The 22048-nt window shown below is 38.3% G+C and overlaps 1 protein-coding gene across 2 annotated transcripts in view; it reads right to left on the bottom strand.

Annotated features, from left to right (window-relative positions):
- The window catches only part of TRIM8 (tripartite motif containing 8), a 54862-nt gene that overhangs the window by 30205 nt on the left and 2609 nt on the right, over positions 1-22048 (bottom strand). For both annotated transcript variants that reach the window (XM_063307088.1, XM_063307087.1), the window contains exon 2: positions 21256-21939. In XM_063307088.1, the coding sequence (XP_063163158.1) occupies positions 21256-21825 (570 nt within the window). In that variant the 5' untranslated portion in view covers positions 21826-21939. The remainder of the gene's footprint in view (positions 1-21255; positions 21940-22048) is intronic.

The raw sequence follows: 22048 nt of genomic DNA, 5'->3' as shown, positions 1-22048 counted from the left end.
TTATACCTTGTTTCAAGCTGGTCACTAACAAAAATAAATCTATCACTTTGTTGATCTTCTTCAGCATCTGGATTGGATGCCTTGAATACATGTCTACTTGGACCAATCCATGCCAAGTCATTTGTATTCAAATAACAATTTTCACAGCTCTATTGCAAACCACATCTTCTACCTCAAGAAGGAATAGGTTCTTCCTTAATTGAAGCTAGCAGCTTACAGTCACAAAGGTATGGCACCTCCAATACAACCTGCCAAATTTCAGGTAGAAAGATGGATTTTGCATTGAAGTCCCCTACTCAGGACTAGGAAAATGGGAACCAATAATAGAATCTTACTTGCACTCTTGTATATACCCATCCATAATTGAAAGCAGATTAAACTACTTCCAACTGTGTTACAAGCATAAGTTGTTTGCTCCTAATATATAATATTTCTATAGTTTATAGCAGTGCTGGTTTAACGCATTATTTCTTCGCAGTACAAAGAGGGAAAACAACATTAGTGTAGTTTGGAGAAAGGGATACACAACATCCTCAGGCCTAAACCGCAAAATATTTTGAAATCAGAAGATCAATCAAGTGATGGAGTATAATGTCAGAGTGAGCACTGGAAGAAGCCACTTCCAGTGCCTGAACACCTCTGTACCTAAGCTGCACAAAATGAACTTTGAAGGATAAGAAAAGTTCAAAAGGAGAGAACAGCTGTACAGTATTTAACCAAATCAGAGGCAGCAATGAACAGGTATCCATTCCCATTGCTCTCCATGTGACACAACTGCAGATAGTAGATCTTATACTCCTCCCCAAAAACAGTATAGGGCTGCCTGAATTCTGAGAAAATACAATATCCTGCAATGGATATCCATGGAGCCCTCGGTGCTCACTGAGTCTGGCTATTTGCTTGCAGACGTTTCATTACATAGAGATATCTATGACTGAGAGAAAACCTCTGAGTCTCCCAAACCATGAACAGCTTTGCTTTTTGTACAAAAATTATCACTAGGAAACACCTTCGCTTTTATTTTTCAGGAAGTATTTAAGGGATTCATCTGAAACAGTAGCTTTACTGTCCAACTGAAATTCAACCCACAACAGCAGGATGCAATTTTTGAGGATGCTTGCAACAAAGCAAAGTACATAAATTTACACATGCTGCTGTATTGCAATAATAATGAGCAATGGGTAATAGGCAATAGTTATCTTTTGGAAGTAGGCATATTTAACTGAGCATTAGATTACTTTCATTCTCAGAAATATTACATTAAATCTAATCTGAAAGCATAACTTTTTATTGTATTGCAGCTTATACAATACTTCATTCTTTGCTCCACCAAGCCAGACTGTAAAATAATATTCATTTTTCTTGTTTTATTGTTAGAAAATGAGGCTGAAGTTTAGAAGGAACATGATTAAAGTCAGAACATAGTTATTCACTACAGTACACTGATTCCCTTAATTTTCCAGATAAACACAACTATTCTAATAAAAGTCCACTATTCTCTAAATGGTTTAACTGAAGAAGAACAGGAGTCACTTAATTCTGTACTTCTGGTTTAGAGAATTATCCTCTGGACCCTTACTTTTCTGTATCTCTTCCAAACTGAGTTTATTTATTATGGGTTATCTAAGCACAGGTGGACAAGAGTTTGGGACTTTCAGAATTTTTGCCATTTGGGGTAATTCACCAGTGAAGATTTCTTTCCAAGCAATAAAACAGTACACTTTGGTATATACAGGATCACTGATTCTATTAGACAATGTTTTCTGACTGAGCTGCTAAATTTGTTAGGGACCTACTGACAGAGAGGCAACATGGTCTTTCTCTGGAAAGTCTCACATAACCTACTCAGACAATTCCCTAAATAATTAGAAAACATTATTTCCTATAAACTCAGCAGGAGAGCTGTAATAATGGCAGGAGAGAAAGAGGAACTTTATAGCCAATCCCTTGGAACTTACCGGGACGCTTATTTGCATTAACAATAACAGACTAAAAATGGAGGTGTAACTAGCTTATATTTATAAACCACAAAGAAAACTAGCCCACTTTCTTCAGCAGCATTGCCCGAACTGGTGCCATCAAGATGTATTGAATTACAGCTCATAGGTGGATCAGGTTGGAGAAGGCTAATTTAGAAAATGGATTACATTCTCTTACATTTTATAAAGAGTTGGGGGGCAGGCTCCTCTTGATCTAAACACTATACACCCAAAAAGACAATATTGTCAAATGGCAAAGTGTTTGCTAATTGTTTTGTTTCCATGCTCTCTGCATGCTAAAATTCTTGTCTTGCTTCCCTCTGTCTTTCTTCTCATCTGGAGTAAGTAACAAGAAACTGTCCATCTTGGCTGAAAGAAATACATGGTGAAATCAACCAAATACAAATCTCCAATGATGGATTTCTATCCTCCATCGGCCAAAAATAGGGTAAAGCCTATTAAAAAATACAGGTCAAATAAATTCTCTTTGAATTTTGTTGCATCTTTCAACATCACAGTTCATAGGATTTAGAGAACTTTTAGATTAATGACTAGTATAGCAAGGGTAAGAGCTAGAACAACAAAATATATTTAATTTTGGAAAATTATTCTCAATCACACACTCCAAAGAACTAATTCCTAAAGCTGCTAACATAATAGATCTTACTGGCAGACATGTAAACAGGCCTCTACAGATTAACTCAGTTTACAAGTGTAGACTTAGCTTAAAATTATTATTTCAACATTGTGAAGGCAATAAATAGGTGCTGCCTTATTTGGTTTATGGAAAATCAGCACAGTTCTGATTACAAAGAGCAACAGCAGTTTTTAGCTTGGAATCTGCACCATCAAGACTATGTCAGGGATACTGCAACATGTCACTTTCCAGATGTTGTTGAACAATATCTCCCAACATTCCATACAGCTGGCTAGGCTAGCGAGGGCTGTTAACTACTATGACTGAATAACATCTGCAACTTACCTCTGGTTAAAGTGTAATTCCCACCCATTTTCTGAAAAGATTTCCTGGAAAGCATCTAAAATATAATGGACCAACAATCCATTATTCAGTCCCTTGTTACTAAAACATTAAATTCACAATTAGCTAAAAGATGTGCAGAACAGCAAGAAAGGAATAGCAACCCACCTCCCGTGGCTTAGTCTTCTATGTTGTAACCATATGTTATGACATCATGTTCATAACCATAAGTACACTTTCAAGAGAGTAAGACTCCTTGAATTTAGTGAGATTGACTTTTGAGAAAATGTATATAGAATTACACTGCAAGCCACTTTAAAAGATAGCATTTTATTTTTGATTTAATTATGTCCCTGTACCACCTAAGTAATCACTATGTTTTCTCTTACTCTAACAAAAAAAGTCCATGTTCTTGTTTTCTCAGACTAACAAAGAAATGTTCTTTATTTCTAAATATTAAGGGGGGTTGCATTGTTCCATGAGTTTCACAGATAAAATGTCTGCTGCATATAGAATATTATTATTAGATTATCTAGTCATCTAATGAACTGTGCAAGCTTTGTTCAACAGAGTTCTTTCATAATGGGTTTGCTGACATAAACATTTGTGTAATATTTAGTATTCACACTGCATTCTCAGTTCTTGATTTTAAATCACTGATTTATCATCAAGTTGACCTTACTGATCTCAAAACTCAAAAACAATCATTTTTCTTCTAAGTGTTGGTCTTGGGAAATGGGGGCCAGTCTGCTGAGTCACTTCTTATTGCTTTTTGTTTCACTGCATTATGTATTTTGTCTGTCTACAAAGAGTGCAGAAAATAACAAAGAGGCAATCCACCTTTAGTGTCTCTCAACCAAGATAAGGGTGAGGACCAGAAGAGCCTTGCTTCTGCAATGCAACCACATTGAACCTCAAAAAGCCTACAACCTCATTCTACTTGAAGTAGGCTTCTATACAAATGACTAAAGACAGACACAAACCATACTCCTTGTCCACAGGCAAGGAATCCCGTCAAGATGCCCAGCTGCATCACATTCAGCAACTACGGAGCAATTAAAATCAACTATATAGAACCTATCACGCTTGAATTATTTATATATTTCTTTAATGCAGCAATATTGTTTTGCTTATAATCTGTTTTCACCTCCACTCCTCCTTTATCACACAGCTCATGTGTCAATCACCCAGATGCTACTCCATGTTAAGCTATTTCTATGCTTCCAGTTTCCCCATTATTTTAACTTCCTGCTTTCTGCAGCTCCGTTAAAGCTATCTGTGGCTTTGATTTCAGTATCATTTGCCAATGACCAACATAAGCTAGCATAGGTTATTTAAAATCAGTAACAAGGAAAGAGCTTGGCTCACTGCAATTGTTGCCCATATGGACCACCTGCAAAAGAGCAGACCCATACTTTAATGCCTCCCAAGCACATGCCATTGCTAATGTTAGGTTTGCAAAAACATCTATTTCCATAGTTCTTTCTGTACATGACAGTTCATTCCTATGCTTTCAACTGTTCCATGTCATAGGCAAGGCAGAAGACTGAAAGTGGATGCATGCATGGAAGAAAACAGGAGAAAGATTATATAAGTAATTTAAAGAGTAGGATATTAGCTTAGGAAAAACCCAGGAACAAGCAGTTGACAGATTATTTATTTACTTATTTTTATTTTATTTATTTTCTATCCTGCCTTGAGTTATTTTTATAAATAACTCAAGGCGGCAAGCAAGCCTAATACTCCTTCCTCCTCCTATTTTCCCCACAACAACAACCCTGTTATGTGAGTTGGGCTGAGAGAGAGTGTCTGGCCCAAGGTCACCCAGCTGGCTTTCATGACTAAGGCAGGACTAGAACTCACAGCCTCCTGGGTTTTAGCTCGTTGCCTTAACCACTAGACCAAACTGGCTCTCTTTAGTCAAGGTAACCACAGCTGTACTGTAAAGTTCCTCAAATTCAAGTGCAGTAGTATTATAACCAGCTTATATAAATTATTCTTATTATCAGAGTATAAGGCTGGTGGTTCTGTTAACAGATATAAAACATAGGCACCTTGCTTTGTACAAAAGTCAGAAGTCTCTGCTGTGGCTTTCACGTTTAATGTGTCACCATCTCCACATGCTAGCTATATTCTTGGCTCAATTTAAAATGTTGTTTTTAAACTTCAAGGAAAGTAAGGCAGGGGATGGGCAAGAAACTGATTGTTTCATTAAGAATCTACCTTTGTATTAAGATATGCAAAAGAGGCCATTCCAAAGACATGTTTTCTCAGAGGATATTTGTCCAGCGTACATAAAGGTTTGTTTTTAGCACCACTTCCAAACTGAGATACTTCGTCTTGATTCCCCCCATTTGAAATGGTGTTAAGACTCATCTCTCCATTTTAGCTTTGGACATTTTAGTGGTTTCTATTTTGTTTTAAGAAGTACAATATAACCAGACTGTTTAATTGTTTTTATGGAACTAGATCTAATTTCCATGACAATTGTAGAAAAATGGTGAATGCAGTGTAAAAAAAATACAACTGTCCAAAAAATACATTTGAGGAACTGAGAGATAATATTCAACAATTCTTTGTATGATCTACAGCACTTATTTCCAGAATCTTCATTTTTACTGTAGTGGTACCAATAAAATGCTTTTCCTATCTTTGAAGATAGCAGAGAACTAAATGCCAGACTTCACGCTGAGTAGCAATCCCATGCACCCATACATGAGTTGACAAAACAGAGTTTTAAATCCATCAGTTCTATATTTCTACTTTTGGTCACCCAGAGCATCAATTATTGTTGAGAACTGGCTTAGCTAAGGGCCAAGGTGGCTCTTATTCTGAAACATTCTTGTACAATGTTAATTTTGCATTTTATTTAATTTGTAAAGTAGCTAAAAAAAAATCAAACTACAAAAAAAAATTTTTTAGCTTTTTATTCCTGAAATACTCTGCTAGATGTGATTATATTCAAAGCCAAACTTTGTTTGGATATTATTTTTACTGAAATATTTGTAAATATTAAAATTAGGTGGAAAAAAAATAAAGGCATGGCTAACTATTAACACACAATCAGGAGGATTCAATGCATATTTCCTTGGAAATATTTCCATTGCATTCATTGCCCAGCATATATGCACAGTATGAAACTTTAAAATAATTTGTTTTGTATGGAGGCAGGGGAAACGCATGAGAAGGAAAAAAATTCAAAATTAGTAGCAATAATAGTAAGAGAGTATGGAAAATAAAGTAGCATCAGGCTCTGCCAATTACAGCTTTCTTGAAAAAGATTTGCTAACATACAGAATCATGTACATGTTCATTTGGCAACTAGAACAGGTCATTCAGTCATTTAATATATATATATATATAGAGAGAGAGAGAGAGAGAGAGAGAGAGAGAGATTCCAAGCTACTGACCCAGAAAATGAAATAAAAGGAACAACTGCACTTCTGTATATGGAGCATTATCAAATAGACTAGACATACAATCATTATGTTGGAAAGCTGGGTAAGTAACCATATCCATGCCTTTAAACATGGTTAGACCCATATTTAAGCTTGCATTAACCTCCCCAGAGACCTGCCTTTCCCTAACAGACATTTATTCCATAACAGCATTCTGAATTCTGAATTTGTTTTTAGCCTGAAAGACAGGGGATTTCTTTTCTCTAATATTCAATACTATGCTAAGTTATAGTAACGATGATAATGCTGGTTGGGATATATTCATAAATAGTCCTGTGGTTTTGCCATCATTTCTGGGGTCATAATGGAGCCAGAGATCTTATGTCTCTCACCCTACATTGCCTGCAATTCAGTCAGCCTGCCCCTGTTTACTCCCCCATCCCAAGCCACAGGAAAGCAGCTTTCCATGTCAGCGTATGGTACACCAGAACAAGAGAACAAAGGGATAGGCAGGCTGGTGCGCGTGCGCGCACACACAAACACACACACAGAGTCCTTTGTCTGGGAAAGGCCATCCCTTCCAGTGAGATGTAGAAATGCAGTTTTTGCCAATCAGGCCATCCACTCTGAAAGTACAGTAAAATTCCCGGAAACCTTAATTTTGCCTTTTCTTCCCATCCATTCAACTAGCTCCTTTACTTATAGAGGCAAAAGAAATTCTCCTAGCTCCCAGTAAAACATGATCAATAACTATGTGTGTGCAAAGGTGCATCTGACCTCATGCTTGTTTGCCAGGTCAGCAAAAAGGAACACATAGCAAAGGGGAAGAAGAACCTAGAGGAAGCAAGCAGAGAAAATGAAAAATGCATCCCAGAAAGAAGATTTAAAAATCAGCTAGTTCACTAAATGGAAGCAGCAAGGAAGCTATGCAAATTTAGAGTCTTGCTCACTCTTCCCCCCTCCCCAACATACTGTTTCTTCAAGAAAAATGGGCTAATGGTACACTGTTTGGGGATGAGGGGCTCAGATAATTACAAATCACATCTCTCTCTGAAACAGACTACACAAGCAGATTGGCTTGCCAGCATTTATTCCTACTTCAAAAAGAGAGAGAAAGAAGACAGTCATCCAAACCTTTACTTTCTGCCAACTGTTTCATCTGGATCTATCTATAACTGTGTTTTCAGTTTAGCCTCAGTGTCTGTACAGTATATTAAAAAAAAGTTCTCTACTGCATATGTATATGAGCATTTATGTGGGTGTCAGGGAGAAAGCCAAGCAACAGAAGATTCTACATACAGAATCAAAGCCAAGACAACGATTATTTAAGCCACCAGCTCTTTGGGGTGAGGTGGGGCATTTGTAATGTACATAATATTATCCTAAATTTTAAGGAAGGCAGGCAAAAACATACCACTTATTCATGTAGGCTAGAACAATGTCTTCCCATGTGCAAACTGGGATCTTTCTTCAAGTGTATCTTTAACATACCATGCACTTTTATGGATGTGATAATAACTACATACATTCAATCCTCAGTAATGTTCACATATGAGGCTAAGTCATTATCATCATAAAAAAAATTCTCAATTACTGGCTTCACACAACACATTAAGCTAGAAAACCTAGTTTACAAACCTCAACGATTGGATTTACACAGCAGTTGGCCAAAATTAACCCAACCATATTATGATTTAGCATGATATGCAAATTCATCTCAAGGCCATCTAAAAAATTAACAGGCAAGGAGAAATTTGAACAAGACACATTTCAGGCTTTTGGCTACTATGTGAACATCAGCTTCAAAACAGTAGGGAAATATTTTAGTATCTCTATTAGCCTTTTTCAATTTAGTTTTGCTCCTTATGGGTAGATCAGATCATTTCAAACATGTGAAATAAAAACATATGTTTGAAAAAACATTTTGAAAAAATATTTTAAACAGATAAAAATGACTCAATTTTTGTTGTGTTACATGTTATGTAACACAAAGGTACACACTCATTTAGCTTTATCTTAATGAAAACTGTATTCAGTTATTTACAACATGATGGAGCACAAGGTTAGTTTTCTGTTCAAGTGGCTGCTTAGCTGGTTCCTATTTCTTTGAACACTGTATTTCTTATTCAAATTGGCATTCTTAGACCCTAGACTATCAGACCCTAGGGTATCCTCTTTGGCAGTCATTGGTTTTCTTCTTTTGGCAAAATATTTGTTTTTCCCCTGGGGCAATATGCTATCAGACTTAAGGGTTTCTGTTTCCAAGAAAGGACATGTGACTCCAATAAGCGAACCACAGATCCTCACACACGGATAACACATTGATAAGAACTCATATGTTCATGATCTAAACTTTTCACGATACCCAAAAACCAGGATCACTGATTTTGATCACTGATCACTGACTTCTAGGTGAACACATATTAAACAAGCCAGTTCATAACAATGGATGCATATTGGATTATCTTTTTCACAAGAACAAAGGTCACAGAGATATGGATAAATATATGCATTCTGCTCATGCGATAGAGCCATAATTTTAATAAAGATGTTATTTTATTTATTTGTTATCTTATGATGCATAAAATTCAAAAATAAGTATTGATGATGACACTAAAACAAAACCAAAAGTAATTTCTTACAGAATGTGAAACTAAGTATTCTCCATATCTATCTTGCCCAGTCTTTCATATCTACTATAGAAGTATGGTCTTTATGGAAAAGAATCTCAGTTTCAGGTATTTATTTGAATTTTACAGTGCAGAATTAGGTTAGAATATACATCTTTTTGTAGATTATCAAGTGCAGACATCAACCTCATGCCTCTCAAATTTAGCAGGATATAGTCACCAGCAGCAGGACTTCGTCTTAACCTGAAAGATTGCAGAACTGTACTAACTTTTCTGGAATGGGAGCCACACCTGGCTTTTCAGTGGCATGCTGGGGCTCTGCCCACGCAAAAAAGTAGACAGAGCTAGGACAAAAACCAAGTTTCATTTAATTATTAAGATTGCTCCTCAAGTATTTTATCATTTCCCCCTTCTTTCACACTAAAAATTTAATTCAGCAGCTACTTTTTGAGGGGCTTTAAAGGCCACATCCATGGCTTTATGTAACCATTAACACATAATGTGAAAATGGGAGCCATGACCCATCTATCCTTGAAGGAAATTCCTCATACGCCGATTTAACTCTGTGGAGAGGCAGCATTTAGTCTGCTGAGTATAGCCAGTACTTGTTCCAGGGAAACCTCTTCTTTGCCCCATTACTCTAGCAAGAAATCTGATGGGTACAGATGTTGAACTTGGATGTAAACCAGGACTGCAAAATCTGTTTTTTAATTTGATAGACTAAAACTGGATTCCCATGCTCCAACAGGAAACAGAAAGGCTGGAGAATAGAACAGAAGATCACAGTCAAGGGAAAATTACCATTAGCTTGGAAGAGTGAAAACCTACATTTCCTACATACCTGAATGGTCTGACTGAATATTTTCAGTTGCAAAAGATCTGAGAAGCTATAGGAAGGGGTGTGTTGTTTCTGCAGGCAGCATCCAGTCAATTTTTGTTATCTAATCTGCTTCCTACAGGTTTGAACATACAATGCACTTTGTAAAATGGCATTTGAGAAATAACTCCAAGAGTACAAATTGCTTTTTTAAAACACTATTTCTGAACTGTTAATTTTCTTTGTATTATGGATTCTGCTTTGAAAACCATATACTTGATCAATATGTGTCTGTTTCTAAGCAAACAGAGAACAGCAAACTAATGGCCCTTGATGATCAAACCTAAACTGATGCAAAGAACTGCAGACACAAATTGCAGGTTAGAAATAGAATACCGCAAGCTCCAAAATAGGTTTCTCACTCTGCTGCAATCCCCTTATTTCAGAAAATTAATACTGCGAGAAGATAGGCTTGTGATCAAACAAGTCACACAGAAATCTGACTGGCATATGAAAAGATCTGAGGGTTTAGAAGGAGTACTTTTATATAACTGCATGGGAAGACCAGGTATTTAAAAACAGATTAGTGTTCAAAGTACTTCCCACACCTTTCCAATAATCTTTATACCTTGCTTCTAAGGCAGGTCAGTACAATGATTTCAAAACTTCTGAAGACAGGAGGTCGAGGTTTAGGGTGAGTTATTTTACATCATCTACTGAGTTTATGGCTAAGCAGAAATTCATATAATGACTTCCTGGTTCATAACTCATTCTCTTAGCTTCCACTATACCTCTGTAGAATCAAGCCATATATCTTTTTGTATTTGGGGCAAGTATATTTTTCCTTCAGATCAGGTGTGGCTCAGTACCTCTGGCCAATTCCCAGCAACCTTACCATTAGCCATACTAGTTGGGGGTGCTAGCAGCTATAGCACAACATTACTGTATTTGGAGGGGTATATAGAAGAGTATGGAAATGGCTTTGAAAAAGGTAATCAACAGCCATTTTGTTAAACACAGTTCAGTCCTGGAAGGGAGGAAGGAGTGAGAAACTCAATACTGCCCCACTTCTTGATTCTCTTTGGTATATGAGGGGGGAGAGAGAATCTCTGACAGACTTTCAACATTCGGTTATTATACTTTACAGCAGGGTTTCTCAACCAGGGTTCCATGGAACCCTAGGGTTCTGTGAGAGGTTTCTAGGGGTTCCTGGGGAGATCATGATTTATTTAAAAAATTATTTCAAATTCTGACAACTTCACATTGAAGAGGTAAGTTTCATTCTTTATTTTTAGTTTAAGAACACTGTTAATGCATATATTCAGGCCTACACATAAAACAAATATAATAATTTTGTAACTTTTGGTCTATATTTGAGCCTGAATGTGCAGGGGTTCCCCGAGGCCTGAAAAATATTTCAAGGGTTCCTTCAGGATTAAAAGATTGAGAAAGGCTGCTTTACAACAATAAAGGAGAGTTCCAGCAGTCCTTGTGGAATCTGCCATGGCCTACCTGGAAGGACTGACATAGTATATACTCCATCTATTTGCTCTAGGTTAGCAAAGCACTGAAAATTGATTGTTAAAAGTGCTCATTAAAAAATGTGATGGCCATTGACTTCAACTTTCTTGGATCACTATGGGAGGCCAAGAATGCTTGCCTTTTCCAACCTAGTGACCTCCATGAGAATTGGACTGGAACTTCCATCATCTACAGGCAGCACAACTAACGCATTGTAGTACCACCCCCCATAACTGTGAAAGCAACAATAAGTGGAGGTCACTATTGTAGGCTGGAAAGATTGCTGTAAAGAGCCAAATAGTTAGGAATATTTTTATACATTTCTATATTGCATATCACTAAAAGAATCTCAAAGTGGCTTACAATTAAAAATTATGGCCTCTTAACCATATTTTTTCAACTCTGAGACTTTCCTTCAGTTGCAGTTACCAACAGTTAACAGTTTACTTTCCCACTATTTATGTGGGAAATACAGAAAACTTGTAGTGTGTGCTCTAAAGCAAGTTTAAATGTTTGATAAGTTAAAATAAGCATTCCAATGGATTCCAAAATATCTAGACACACACCCCCTTCCCAATAAAACCTAGAAGATAATGTATATGCTCTGGCTTCACCTGTTTTGCCTTATTGTTTGGCCAACTATGGTCCTTATTCGTTTCCTGAAACCTAAGTGCAGCCCACAGCCATCAAAAAGTTGTCCACCTTTATATCAAAGGAAAACCTAATTCAGAGAAACGAACCTGTGTTCTTATCAGCACACAGTTTACCTACAACAGAAAAATCAGTAAAATGAAGACCTTCATTATTTTATAAGTGCAAAGGTGGCTTCTATCACTTCAAAACTAGACTGGTCTTCCTACTTTGTTTCTAGAGACCATTTAACTTTTGTTAAGAGTATAAATAAAGCATGTTAGGATTTTCTTCCTAAGCCATGTGACCCCTATAGGCCTGCCCTATCCATCAATCTTTACATTTTCTCCTCAGAAAGCAGCCAGTCATCCCAAAAAAAAAAAAAAAAAACCAAGTCCCACAACTAAATCTCCCTGGGCCATGTTCTCCTCTGAGACCATAGCAAAAGCAGAGACCTGCCAAGATATTAATAAATGCATACATTTTTTTTCCTAGTCTATATACAAGTCGAGTTAGGTTTTTAATTCAGAGCATTCTTCCTCATTCAGTACTGTGGAATGCTACTCAGCACAGAAATTACTCAGCTGACTAGACTAGCCTTTCTGGAAAGCCACAGAAGAATCTTCAGCAGTGCTGTCTCGTGCATGTTTTTGGGATGCCTTTCGTTCCCTTATTTTCCTATTCTACAACCACTGCTCCTCCTAGTTGCATCTACTCTGGCCTGAAGATATAAGTTATCTTCATTTCTGTTAAAACAAAACATGTTTTATAGTGAAATAAGGGGTACTGCAAAACATGAAACAGCACCATGTAGCTAAGAGGATTTGAAATGTATTTAAAGAAATTAAAATCAAGGCTCTTTGATTGGAATGCATCACCCCACACCTCAAGATCAGATCCAATAGACACCCTATACAGAAAAATGTGGTAGACACATTATATGTATACTACACATTATAAGGTGGTAGATGTAGAACTCTGGACATAAACTGCTTGCAAGTATGGGTGGGATTTCTTTTTTGACATTTCTCACTTGAATCAAAACACTTCTCCCTGTACATAGAAAACTCACATGGTCTCCTTAGAATGAAAGCCTATTATATGCAGGAAACATTTTATAGAGGAAGTATTCCTTTACTTACATAGGTAGTATGTATGTATGCACGCATGCATGTGTATATATTTGCAGAGCTGATATGTTGCTTGAAATGAACCTGACCCTGAGTGGCTTTCATATCCTATTTACCTAAGTACGGTGAACATTATATGCTAGGTATCTTTTTAGTACTACAGAATTCTGCTCAGATCTGAAAACGTATCTCCAGGCCTAAATCTACAACATGGCATATGCACTGCATATACATAGAATCCTGAGGGATGTTATATACCAAGCAGGAAGAATAAGCTAGGAAACACCAAGCTGGTTCAACAGAGAAAGGCCCTTGTTTTCCCACATAATGTATCAGCCAATAATCTACTTAAAACATACAAAGTAGGTGGTAGGGGAGGATGGGAAAGCTAGGAACACAAGGGCCCTGGGGAAGCCAGCACCTTTTATTCTTGTTTATATCCAATCACAATTGTTTCTTCCTCCTTCCCTCCCTCCACCTACTCTCCCTGACTCTCTCATATCTCAATGCCAGAAAACCCACAACACTGAGTTTGCAAGTGGTCCCAATGAGCACCACACAAGAGCAGGGACAGGGAATCAGGATATTAAAAAAAGAAGCAAAAAACACAAAAAACCCAGGATTCTAAGTGAAACAGAGCCTCGGACACAGGAGGAGAAATGAATGAGAAAGAGCCTTCAGAACAATGTAGACAATGCTAAAAAGCACGTCTTCTGCCCTTTTAATTAGTGGGAGGTCAGTGGGAATGTCAAGCTTTGCCATCGAGTTCCTCTTTTCAGAGGAAATTAGACTTTTAAATGAAGGTGCTTTGGGCCTTTTTCAATAGGATTCATACAGGGAAGAAGAATGGTTTACCATCCCTTTGCAATAAATGATATAAATGCATCTAGGGCCAGATAGATGCAGCACCAGAATTTACCATTGCCAAAGAAATGTCCACCGTCCTCCAAAACTGTATAGCTATATAAGTCTAGCTGGGGAATGGGACCAGTTATTCCAGAGAGAAGGCCAAATGGTCATCTTGTGAAATAGGACACAGCCAATTTTTACCCTTCAATCAAGGTTTGTGGTGGCAGTAACCAACTATTCTCTGCTTTGCTCTTCATTCAAGCATGGCTTGATGAGGATGGGCATCAATGAAAGCCACAGGCTCTGATCTCCATTCTCCCATCTAACCACAAGGTCACTGAGGGTATTCACTTTTATTCCCATATGCTTTCTTTTTGTCAGATGGTTAAAGGGAGAGGCAAACCAAAAATTAACAGATATATTTCTTCAAGCTTGATGTAGAAAAATACATCATAGGTTTATTTTGCAGGGATCAGGGAGTATTTGTATTTCTTTCAAAATACGGAAGTCTTCTGTGACTAAAAATAGTAAGAAGGAACATTTTATCATGCTTGGTGGATGTGTAAAAAAGCTAGAAATTTTTAGATTCAAATACATACACTGATTCAGAGGATTTTACAGATTAATATATAGTTGAGACCAGAGGTCTCTCTTCTGGGACTGATGGAGAAACAGTTGGGAAAAAGTCATGGAACTTTGTTTTTATATATGATAACTGCAGTGAGATTATTGAATACACAAAGATGGAAAGATTCGGCAATACCTACAATGGAGGAATGGTTGGTGAAAATGATGGAACTTGCTGAGATGGCCAAATTGACTTCTTTGATTAGAGAAAAGACAACATATATGTTTATTGCTGACTGGAAATCCCTTATGGACTTTTTGCAGGAAAACAGAAAAAAACCCGAACTTATGATTTATGGTTTTGATGATTAGACAGGATAGATTATCGAAAGAAAAGAGACATATTATAACTTTAGAGAAAGAGGTAAATGTATAATTGTAACTTACAACAGCTATAAAGAAGATCAGAAACCACTTCTTTGTATTTTTCTTTTTTTTTTCCTTTCTTGCACTTTTAGCTTTCCCTTTTCTTTCTTTCTTACTCTATATTAGTATGTATGTTTTTAATCTTCCTTTTTAAAACTTTAAAATTATATATAATATTCATATATATATATGAATATTATATATTCTACCCACACTAGTGTGGCCTGCTTATTTTGTGAAACTCCATGGGCTTGATCCTCATCTATAGCTTCCCTTCACAGCATTTATTTCACCCTGCCTATTTCCATGATGGCCCAGAATAAAGCACATAGAAAGGTTTTTCAATCCCACAGATCTTACTAGGAAAGTTGTCTGGGAAGAAGTAGGAAAAGAAATAATCCAACTTTATGGGCATACAAAATATCCCTTTTTTAAGTACAGGTTAGAATTCCTAAGATAACTTTGTCTTACATTCCTTTAGGTCAGACCTTTACTCTTGGGCAACATCCAGAGATCAATTGAATGGCTAGACCTTAATCTCCAAAATTTCTGTGAAACTGTCCTTCCTTCTATTTTATACATTTAATTTTCTGACTGCTAATTTCCATGAAAACAGAAGCCCAGTTCAAAAGAATGCAGAGGCTGTCCAAACCAGACAGGAAACTAGCAAGAAGGATGAGGAGGCACGAGGTAGAATTGTTACAAACCATTAAAAAGAGCATTTGGGAAGCATGGCCAAGTAGAGGGAAATAACTGCACAGAACATGGAAGGGGAAGAATCATGGCAGTAGGAGAAAATCCAGGATGCAGCAAGCCAAGGGATTAGAAGACCATTAGCGGGCCTTGCCAGTTTGGGGGGGGGGGAGGCAGGAGGGAGGGTCTGCTGCGGGGAAGAAGGCCTGCAGCTTCACATTTAAAGTGATAGGCAGAGCAGAAAATGGAGCTGGGAAAACAGACAGCAACATGTTTTACAGGCCACCCAGAGACAGCTTGCCTGTGCAAAATTATAACTGTGACCTTATAAGCATTTTCACCCACAAAAAGAAAGATGAAGACAGAAGGTGGCTGGGGGAGAGGGGGAAGAAAGGATGACCGTGTTAAATCATGCCTAGGCCATAATACCACCCTTTATGCTGAACGATTTTTAAACGACACTTCAGCACAGCTCCTGGATGAAAAAAGGCCTTAGAACCGTACTCTTAACTATTTTGTTTTCTCTCACATGCTGGTTCTTGCATGTGGTTTGGGTGGAGCTGGTGTAACTCTGCCTTTTAAACACAAAAAAAGCACTGGACCTCTTTGGGGCCAGGTAACGCAATTCCTGCCAGAACGTACTTGCGCACAAAGGCCATCTTCTGTGACCCCCCCTCTGCTACTGGCAGTGCAGCCAAATGGAGGGAGGATGGGGGAGGCAGTTGATGAGAGCATGAACAGCCGATCTGCAGGACATAAACTGACTGCTCCTTGCCTCCACAGGCAAAGCAAGCCAGACCTGGCCACACCAAGGGTTCAGGCAACCTCTCCCTCTGTTCCCTTTGTCCATTTGCCACTTCATCATTAGAATTCAAGCCTAGATCTCTTCCTGAAGATGCTGCTCTGAATGTTCTTCCCTTACAAAAATCTATTTGCTTTGGGCAAACTCAATGTCTTTTCCCCCCATTTCAAACGAACATGAACAGCACCATTTTTTTTTCATCCATTGCAGATATGGGATACCTCAGATGCAATTCAGGGTGTATCAGAGTCAGAAGAGTCTTTCTTTCATACTTGGTAGACAGACCAGAATATTCCTTCTGCAAGAAAATCTAAGTGTACAGTCCCTTGATATAAACAGGCACGTATTTGCAGTTAATTTCTGTCCCTGTCAATATAGTAATTATCTTACAGCTCTTGTCTTATATATCTCAGTACTGTGAAATTTTTTATACATAACCAAAACTACCCATGGCTGATAAAAATGGTACAAGTATACCCACTGTGGAAACAAATACAACATCCTTAACTCATTCAAACAAGCCCCATAACAGTTACCCAATTCTAAGAGGCAGGCTTTAATTTTCTTTATTAGTGTAGACCTCACTTAACTCTTCCCAAGACTTTTCCCACTGCTCTTGGAATGTCTGCATTTCACTTCACAACATCTCCATATTCCCATTTAACTCATTTCCTTTACTTGCATTCTTCCTACTACTACGACGGAAAACTTAAGGAAAAAATACTGATTTTTTTTTAAAGCCTAGTGCATGGGCATTAAGAAAACAGTGCTATCTGTGTTAATATGCAAAAGAGATGTCTAAGACAGCACTGCACAGATGCATACGGACAGTATTTAAAAATGGTTAAAAAGGGAAGTTAGACAAAGGCTGAGATGAAGGATATTCCAGGATGTTAGACAAGGAGACACATGAAGGATACTATGGAAAGATTGAGGTTCTTTAATGAAGGACACTGGAAAGGAACTTTATTCAGAGACAGGAAGAGGTGTAGACTATATCAGTTACTGATGCATATTGATTAAATATACCACCACCAATATGCAAGACATAATACAAAAATAACATTTCCAAAAGTAGCAAGTCCCTGTTTCATTTCACTTATAGTTTAAAATTCAGTATTACAAGAGAAAAAATGTAAGGGAGGGATATGCACTCATGAAAAGGACAAAAGGTAAGTGTTGCAGTTATACATACTTGGTTTAAAGGATATAAGCAAAATAGTTGTATAAAAAGACTGGTGGATGCCCATCTCTCTTACAAGCATGGGTTTACTGAGCAGCTCACATCTTGCGAAAACTTACATGCAAATTAAATTGTAAAGTTAACCTCAGTTAATGACATCCTCAGAACTTGGAATGAAAAATGGTTCAGATAGGCTAAGTAGCATACATAAGTTTAAAAAAACCAATTATAAGCCAAGTTAGCTTTCAAAATATTCTCCCATGAAAAGTGCCACGTTGGGCAGGTCTAAGAGAAGCAGAAGCTTTTTCCCAACAATACACTAAGCTCAACATGCAGTGGTTTTGTTCTTTACCATACAATTGAAACTATAACCAAGAATTGCCCAGCCCAATCAAGGACACAGAGGTCAGCTGATTTCCAGACAATGTCTGCTTATTCAGGGAAATCCCACCAGACATTCTGGGATTACTTTTGACTAGCTCACTTCATATGCAGCCTGACTACTAACAGTAAGGTCCAAAATGAATAGAGATTTCTATATTATATGATGGATGGGAATGAAAAAAGGACACAAGGTAAACTTCTAGAAAAAGCTGGGTGTGGACATAACTACAAATTACAGAAAATTGACTCATTAACAAGAAGCAAGCTCTGAACTGAACTGTTAGTGGGATTTGCCAGTCTCAGTTCATCTGTCATGTCATCGCCAAACCTCTCCTATATTTGGGGAAAAAGACACCTTTTCTGCTTGATTCAACATTCCTCCCTCTTCTCCCTCATAGCTGCCTATAAATAGAAAGGAAGGAGGGGAGAAGCCAATCCTATGAGTTTCTCAATAGCTTTGCCAGATCTTCCCTTCTTCCTGTATGGGTGTGGTAGCACCACCAGCGGCTCAACTGAGGTATCTGACTTCTCCTCTTCTCCCCGCACCTCACCCCCAAAAAAGTAGAAGGGAGAAAAATAACCTTCCTGTCCAAACTCACTCTTTCAACTCAGAACACATATCCCCATCCGAAACACAAGAAGACTAGTTGTCCAACTGGAAAATAATAGGAAAGCAATTTTATTTATGGTTTCTTCACTCCCCCATTTTAGCAGCTAAGTGGTGAGTCATCTTGGCAACATGGGAATACAAAAAAGGTTGTCTGTTTTACAGCCACTGCTGTTCATTTGTTGTTAAATATTTATCCTACACAATGATGCTTGAAAGGAATCTGTAGACCTGTTTGTGCAGATTTCTTAGTAGATTTTGAAGCAATTGGATCAGATCAGAAAGAGAAGAGAGGGGCCTCCTCAGGCAAGAACAAGAGAAAAGGCCCAGCCAGCCAGTCTTTACATGCAGGTGTTGTCACACAGCTGTTCCTCAGACTGACTTTTGCCACATACTCAAGATCACACCCTTAAACTCAGTATTAATCCAGAGTAAACACCACTCCCTGGTTCCAGCCTCATGATTACCTGTACAGATTACAACCTGATTTCGTAGATAAACATGCATGAAGGGAAGTGATGACATAGAGGAAAAGTCTACCATAAATAGTCATTTTTAATGTAGTCAAAAGCTAGCTAAACTACTTTAGGTGATCTTATGGCTACAGTCCAATCAATCTTCATGGCTTTGTATTTTAATCTTTTGCCTAACTTCCATGTATAGAAGAATCCCCCCCCTCCAAAACCTCTCAAATTTCGACCTACTATCAGAAACCACTGAGAGGTCAGGAATTAAAGAATCTACAGTCCAAAGTATATGCTCATGGCCATGCTGGCTGGAATTTAAAGGAATGTAGAAGAAAACATTTGGAGAACACAAAACACCAGATTGACCATCCTACCTTCACTGCATTGTCAAGATACAAAATATTAATTTGAAGCTGCTGGGGTTCTTCCAGTTACCTTCCCTTCCCCACCACTAAAGGATGGCTTCTCTGGGGAGTATCTTTTGTTCCATCTGGATGAATGTGAAGAGATCATTTCATATCTCCCTTCATAGCATGAAGTCAAGGCAGGAGAGAGGGACGAGTTCATTTGGTATTTCTCCTTTCTAGGAAGTTGGCCAGAAAGGAGGAAGGGAGGGAAGAAGAGTGGTGATTTGACAAGACAAGTCTTACAAAATAGGAGGGCTGCAATGTAATAAAGTCCTTGCTCCCAACCCCTGGGAACAAAGCTGCTTAAAACCAGATTTCAGTATTGTACTCTCAGCCTTCAAGTCCATTGGCTTTTCTGTCCATCTCATTCCTGCATGAGAGCAGCAAAGGGATTGAGTCTGTAGAAAGGGTTCCTAGAGTGAACCAAAGAGTACCGTAATGGACATTTTATTTTGAAAGTAATAAGGAAAAAGGGAAATTGCTGAAAATTCTACAGGACTACTGAGAAGAGTTTATCCTATATTGAATTTTTTATCTGCTAATAAACCTGTACTTATCTCTAACTGTATACAATGATCCACAGCTTTAGCAGATTTCCTTCTATCCTGAGATTCGTTTGCAAAGTAATGAGATTTAAAGTACTGTTTTTCACAGGAAAAAAATGGTATAAGACCATTGTCACACCACCACCTCCATTTTATACCTTATTGTTTGAGTAACTACAGTTACATTGAAAGACATCTCCCTACCACACACTCCCATTGCTTTATCCCTTCTCTCCCCTCCCCCAACATCCTGTGCAGTAGAGGCCTGTTTCCCTTGATGCATTTCTAAGGAGGCCTGAAAAGATAATGTCAGCTTTTGTTTACTTCTTCATTTTCACATCTAAGATATGAGAATAGTACCAGGATAAGTATACAGAGCAACCTGCAGTAAATCTTGTTAGCAGCAATGGAAGAGTATATTCCATAAGCCTTGCAAAAAAAGAAAAAAGGCAAAAAACCAAAACAACCATTTATTTTTTTTAAAAAGGTCACCTTTGGGTGGAATGGTTCATTTTATTATTGCAAAAGGTTACATTTGAGCAAAAAGGGCAACATTTCTTATTAAGGATCAAACTGTTTCTAGCACAATTAAGGAGCAGAGCTACTGAAACAGTATTGATCCTGCTGATGTGCAATCAAGAAACCATAAGAAACAAGCTTTCGCTGCACTTTCAGTTACTGTTTATCATTTAGTGTCAATGGTTCCTCTTTGGCCTCTGATCAAGACTGGCACAAAGTAAACAATAGCTGACGATAAACAAAGAACTGGGGGCCTAGAAGGCTAAGAAACTGGCCGCTCCCCGAAGCAGAGAACTAATTGCTTGATGTTCTTTGGTACAGCACCAAGCATTAAACTGCCCAAAGATATTTTGCTGCCAGGGCAAAAGACAGCTTAGTAATTTAATTTATAGGAAAAGTTTTTAGTTTGCTTTTCTACTAAAAACATTCAGAGTAATAATTTCCTCTATTTCACTTAAACTGAAAATGTGATAGCGTTCACCACCTCAACTGAAATCATTAGACTACCGGGCAGGGAGCGGGGTGGGCCCCAGGGTGCCCACAATAATGTACCCAACAAAGGGGAAATGCCAGGGGGCTGCCCTCAGGACCCCCTCAACTCCCATCTACCATCTGAGAAAATTGGTTGCCTAATGATGAGGTTGGCCCTGTCAAACGCACCAGCTGTACTTTGCAGTCTAGAAGAAAGCTGCCTTTAAGAGTGAAGCAATGTTCCCACTTACCCTGATCTCATTGCGTCGGATCTCCACGTCACATACCGAGTGCCCTTGGTGTGCACCACTGTAGTAGCAACAGAACTGGCAAACAGCAACCTGTTCAGCCTCGCAGTGATACAGTCGGTAAGCATTGTGCTGGGGGCAACTCCAGGCCCTGACATCATCCGCCTCCACCAGGAGGTGCCCACGTGCTGTGGAGGGCTGCTGCAGGTGTGTCTGAACATGGGACTGACAGCATGGAGCTTCGCACCTTAGACAGATCTTCTGTGCAGGCAAAGGTGGCCCACGGCGGCAGAAGACACAATGTAAGACTGAGGGAGTCTTTTCCAAATTGAGAGAGTTGAACTTCTCCACAATGTTGGTCAGTTTTAAGTTCTTTTCAAGGTTGGGCTTCTGGTTGTAGGCCTGGTTACACTCAGGACAACGCACTAGCCCCGACTCTTTGGCCCAAGCCTCTCCTATGCATCCCCTACAGAAATTGTGCTTACAAGGAAGTTGGACAGGTTCCACAAAGACATGCAGACAAATGGGGCATATAAGCTCCTCTTCAAAACAGTTCTTCCAGTTTTCAGCCATGTCTCACCTCGGTCAGAATTTTTGTTTTAATCTCTCTTTAAAAAGTCAGTTTTTGGTCTACTAAAGCAGATGATGACGAGTTTCCACTTTTGCAACAGAAAGGCCACTAAGTTGCTAAAGAACCAAAAAATTAAGAATGCAATTAATGCAGATCTCCTAAAATTTGAAGCAGTATACTCCTAGCAGCAACCCCAATCATCTAAAATGAAATTAACAATAGATA

Source organism: Candoia aspera, chromosome 6 (assembly GCF_035149785.1).
Source record: "Candoia aspera isolate rCanAsp1 chromosome 6, rCanAsp1.hap2, whole genome shotgun sequence".
Classification (NCBI taxonomy): Eukaryota; Metazoa; Chordata; class Lepidosauria; order Squamata; family Boidae; genus Candoia; species Candoia aspera.
The sequence above is the reverse complement of the archived record's forward strand: the minus strand, read 5'-3'. Positions and strand labels throughout refer to the sequence as shown.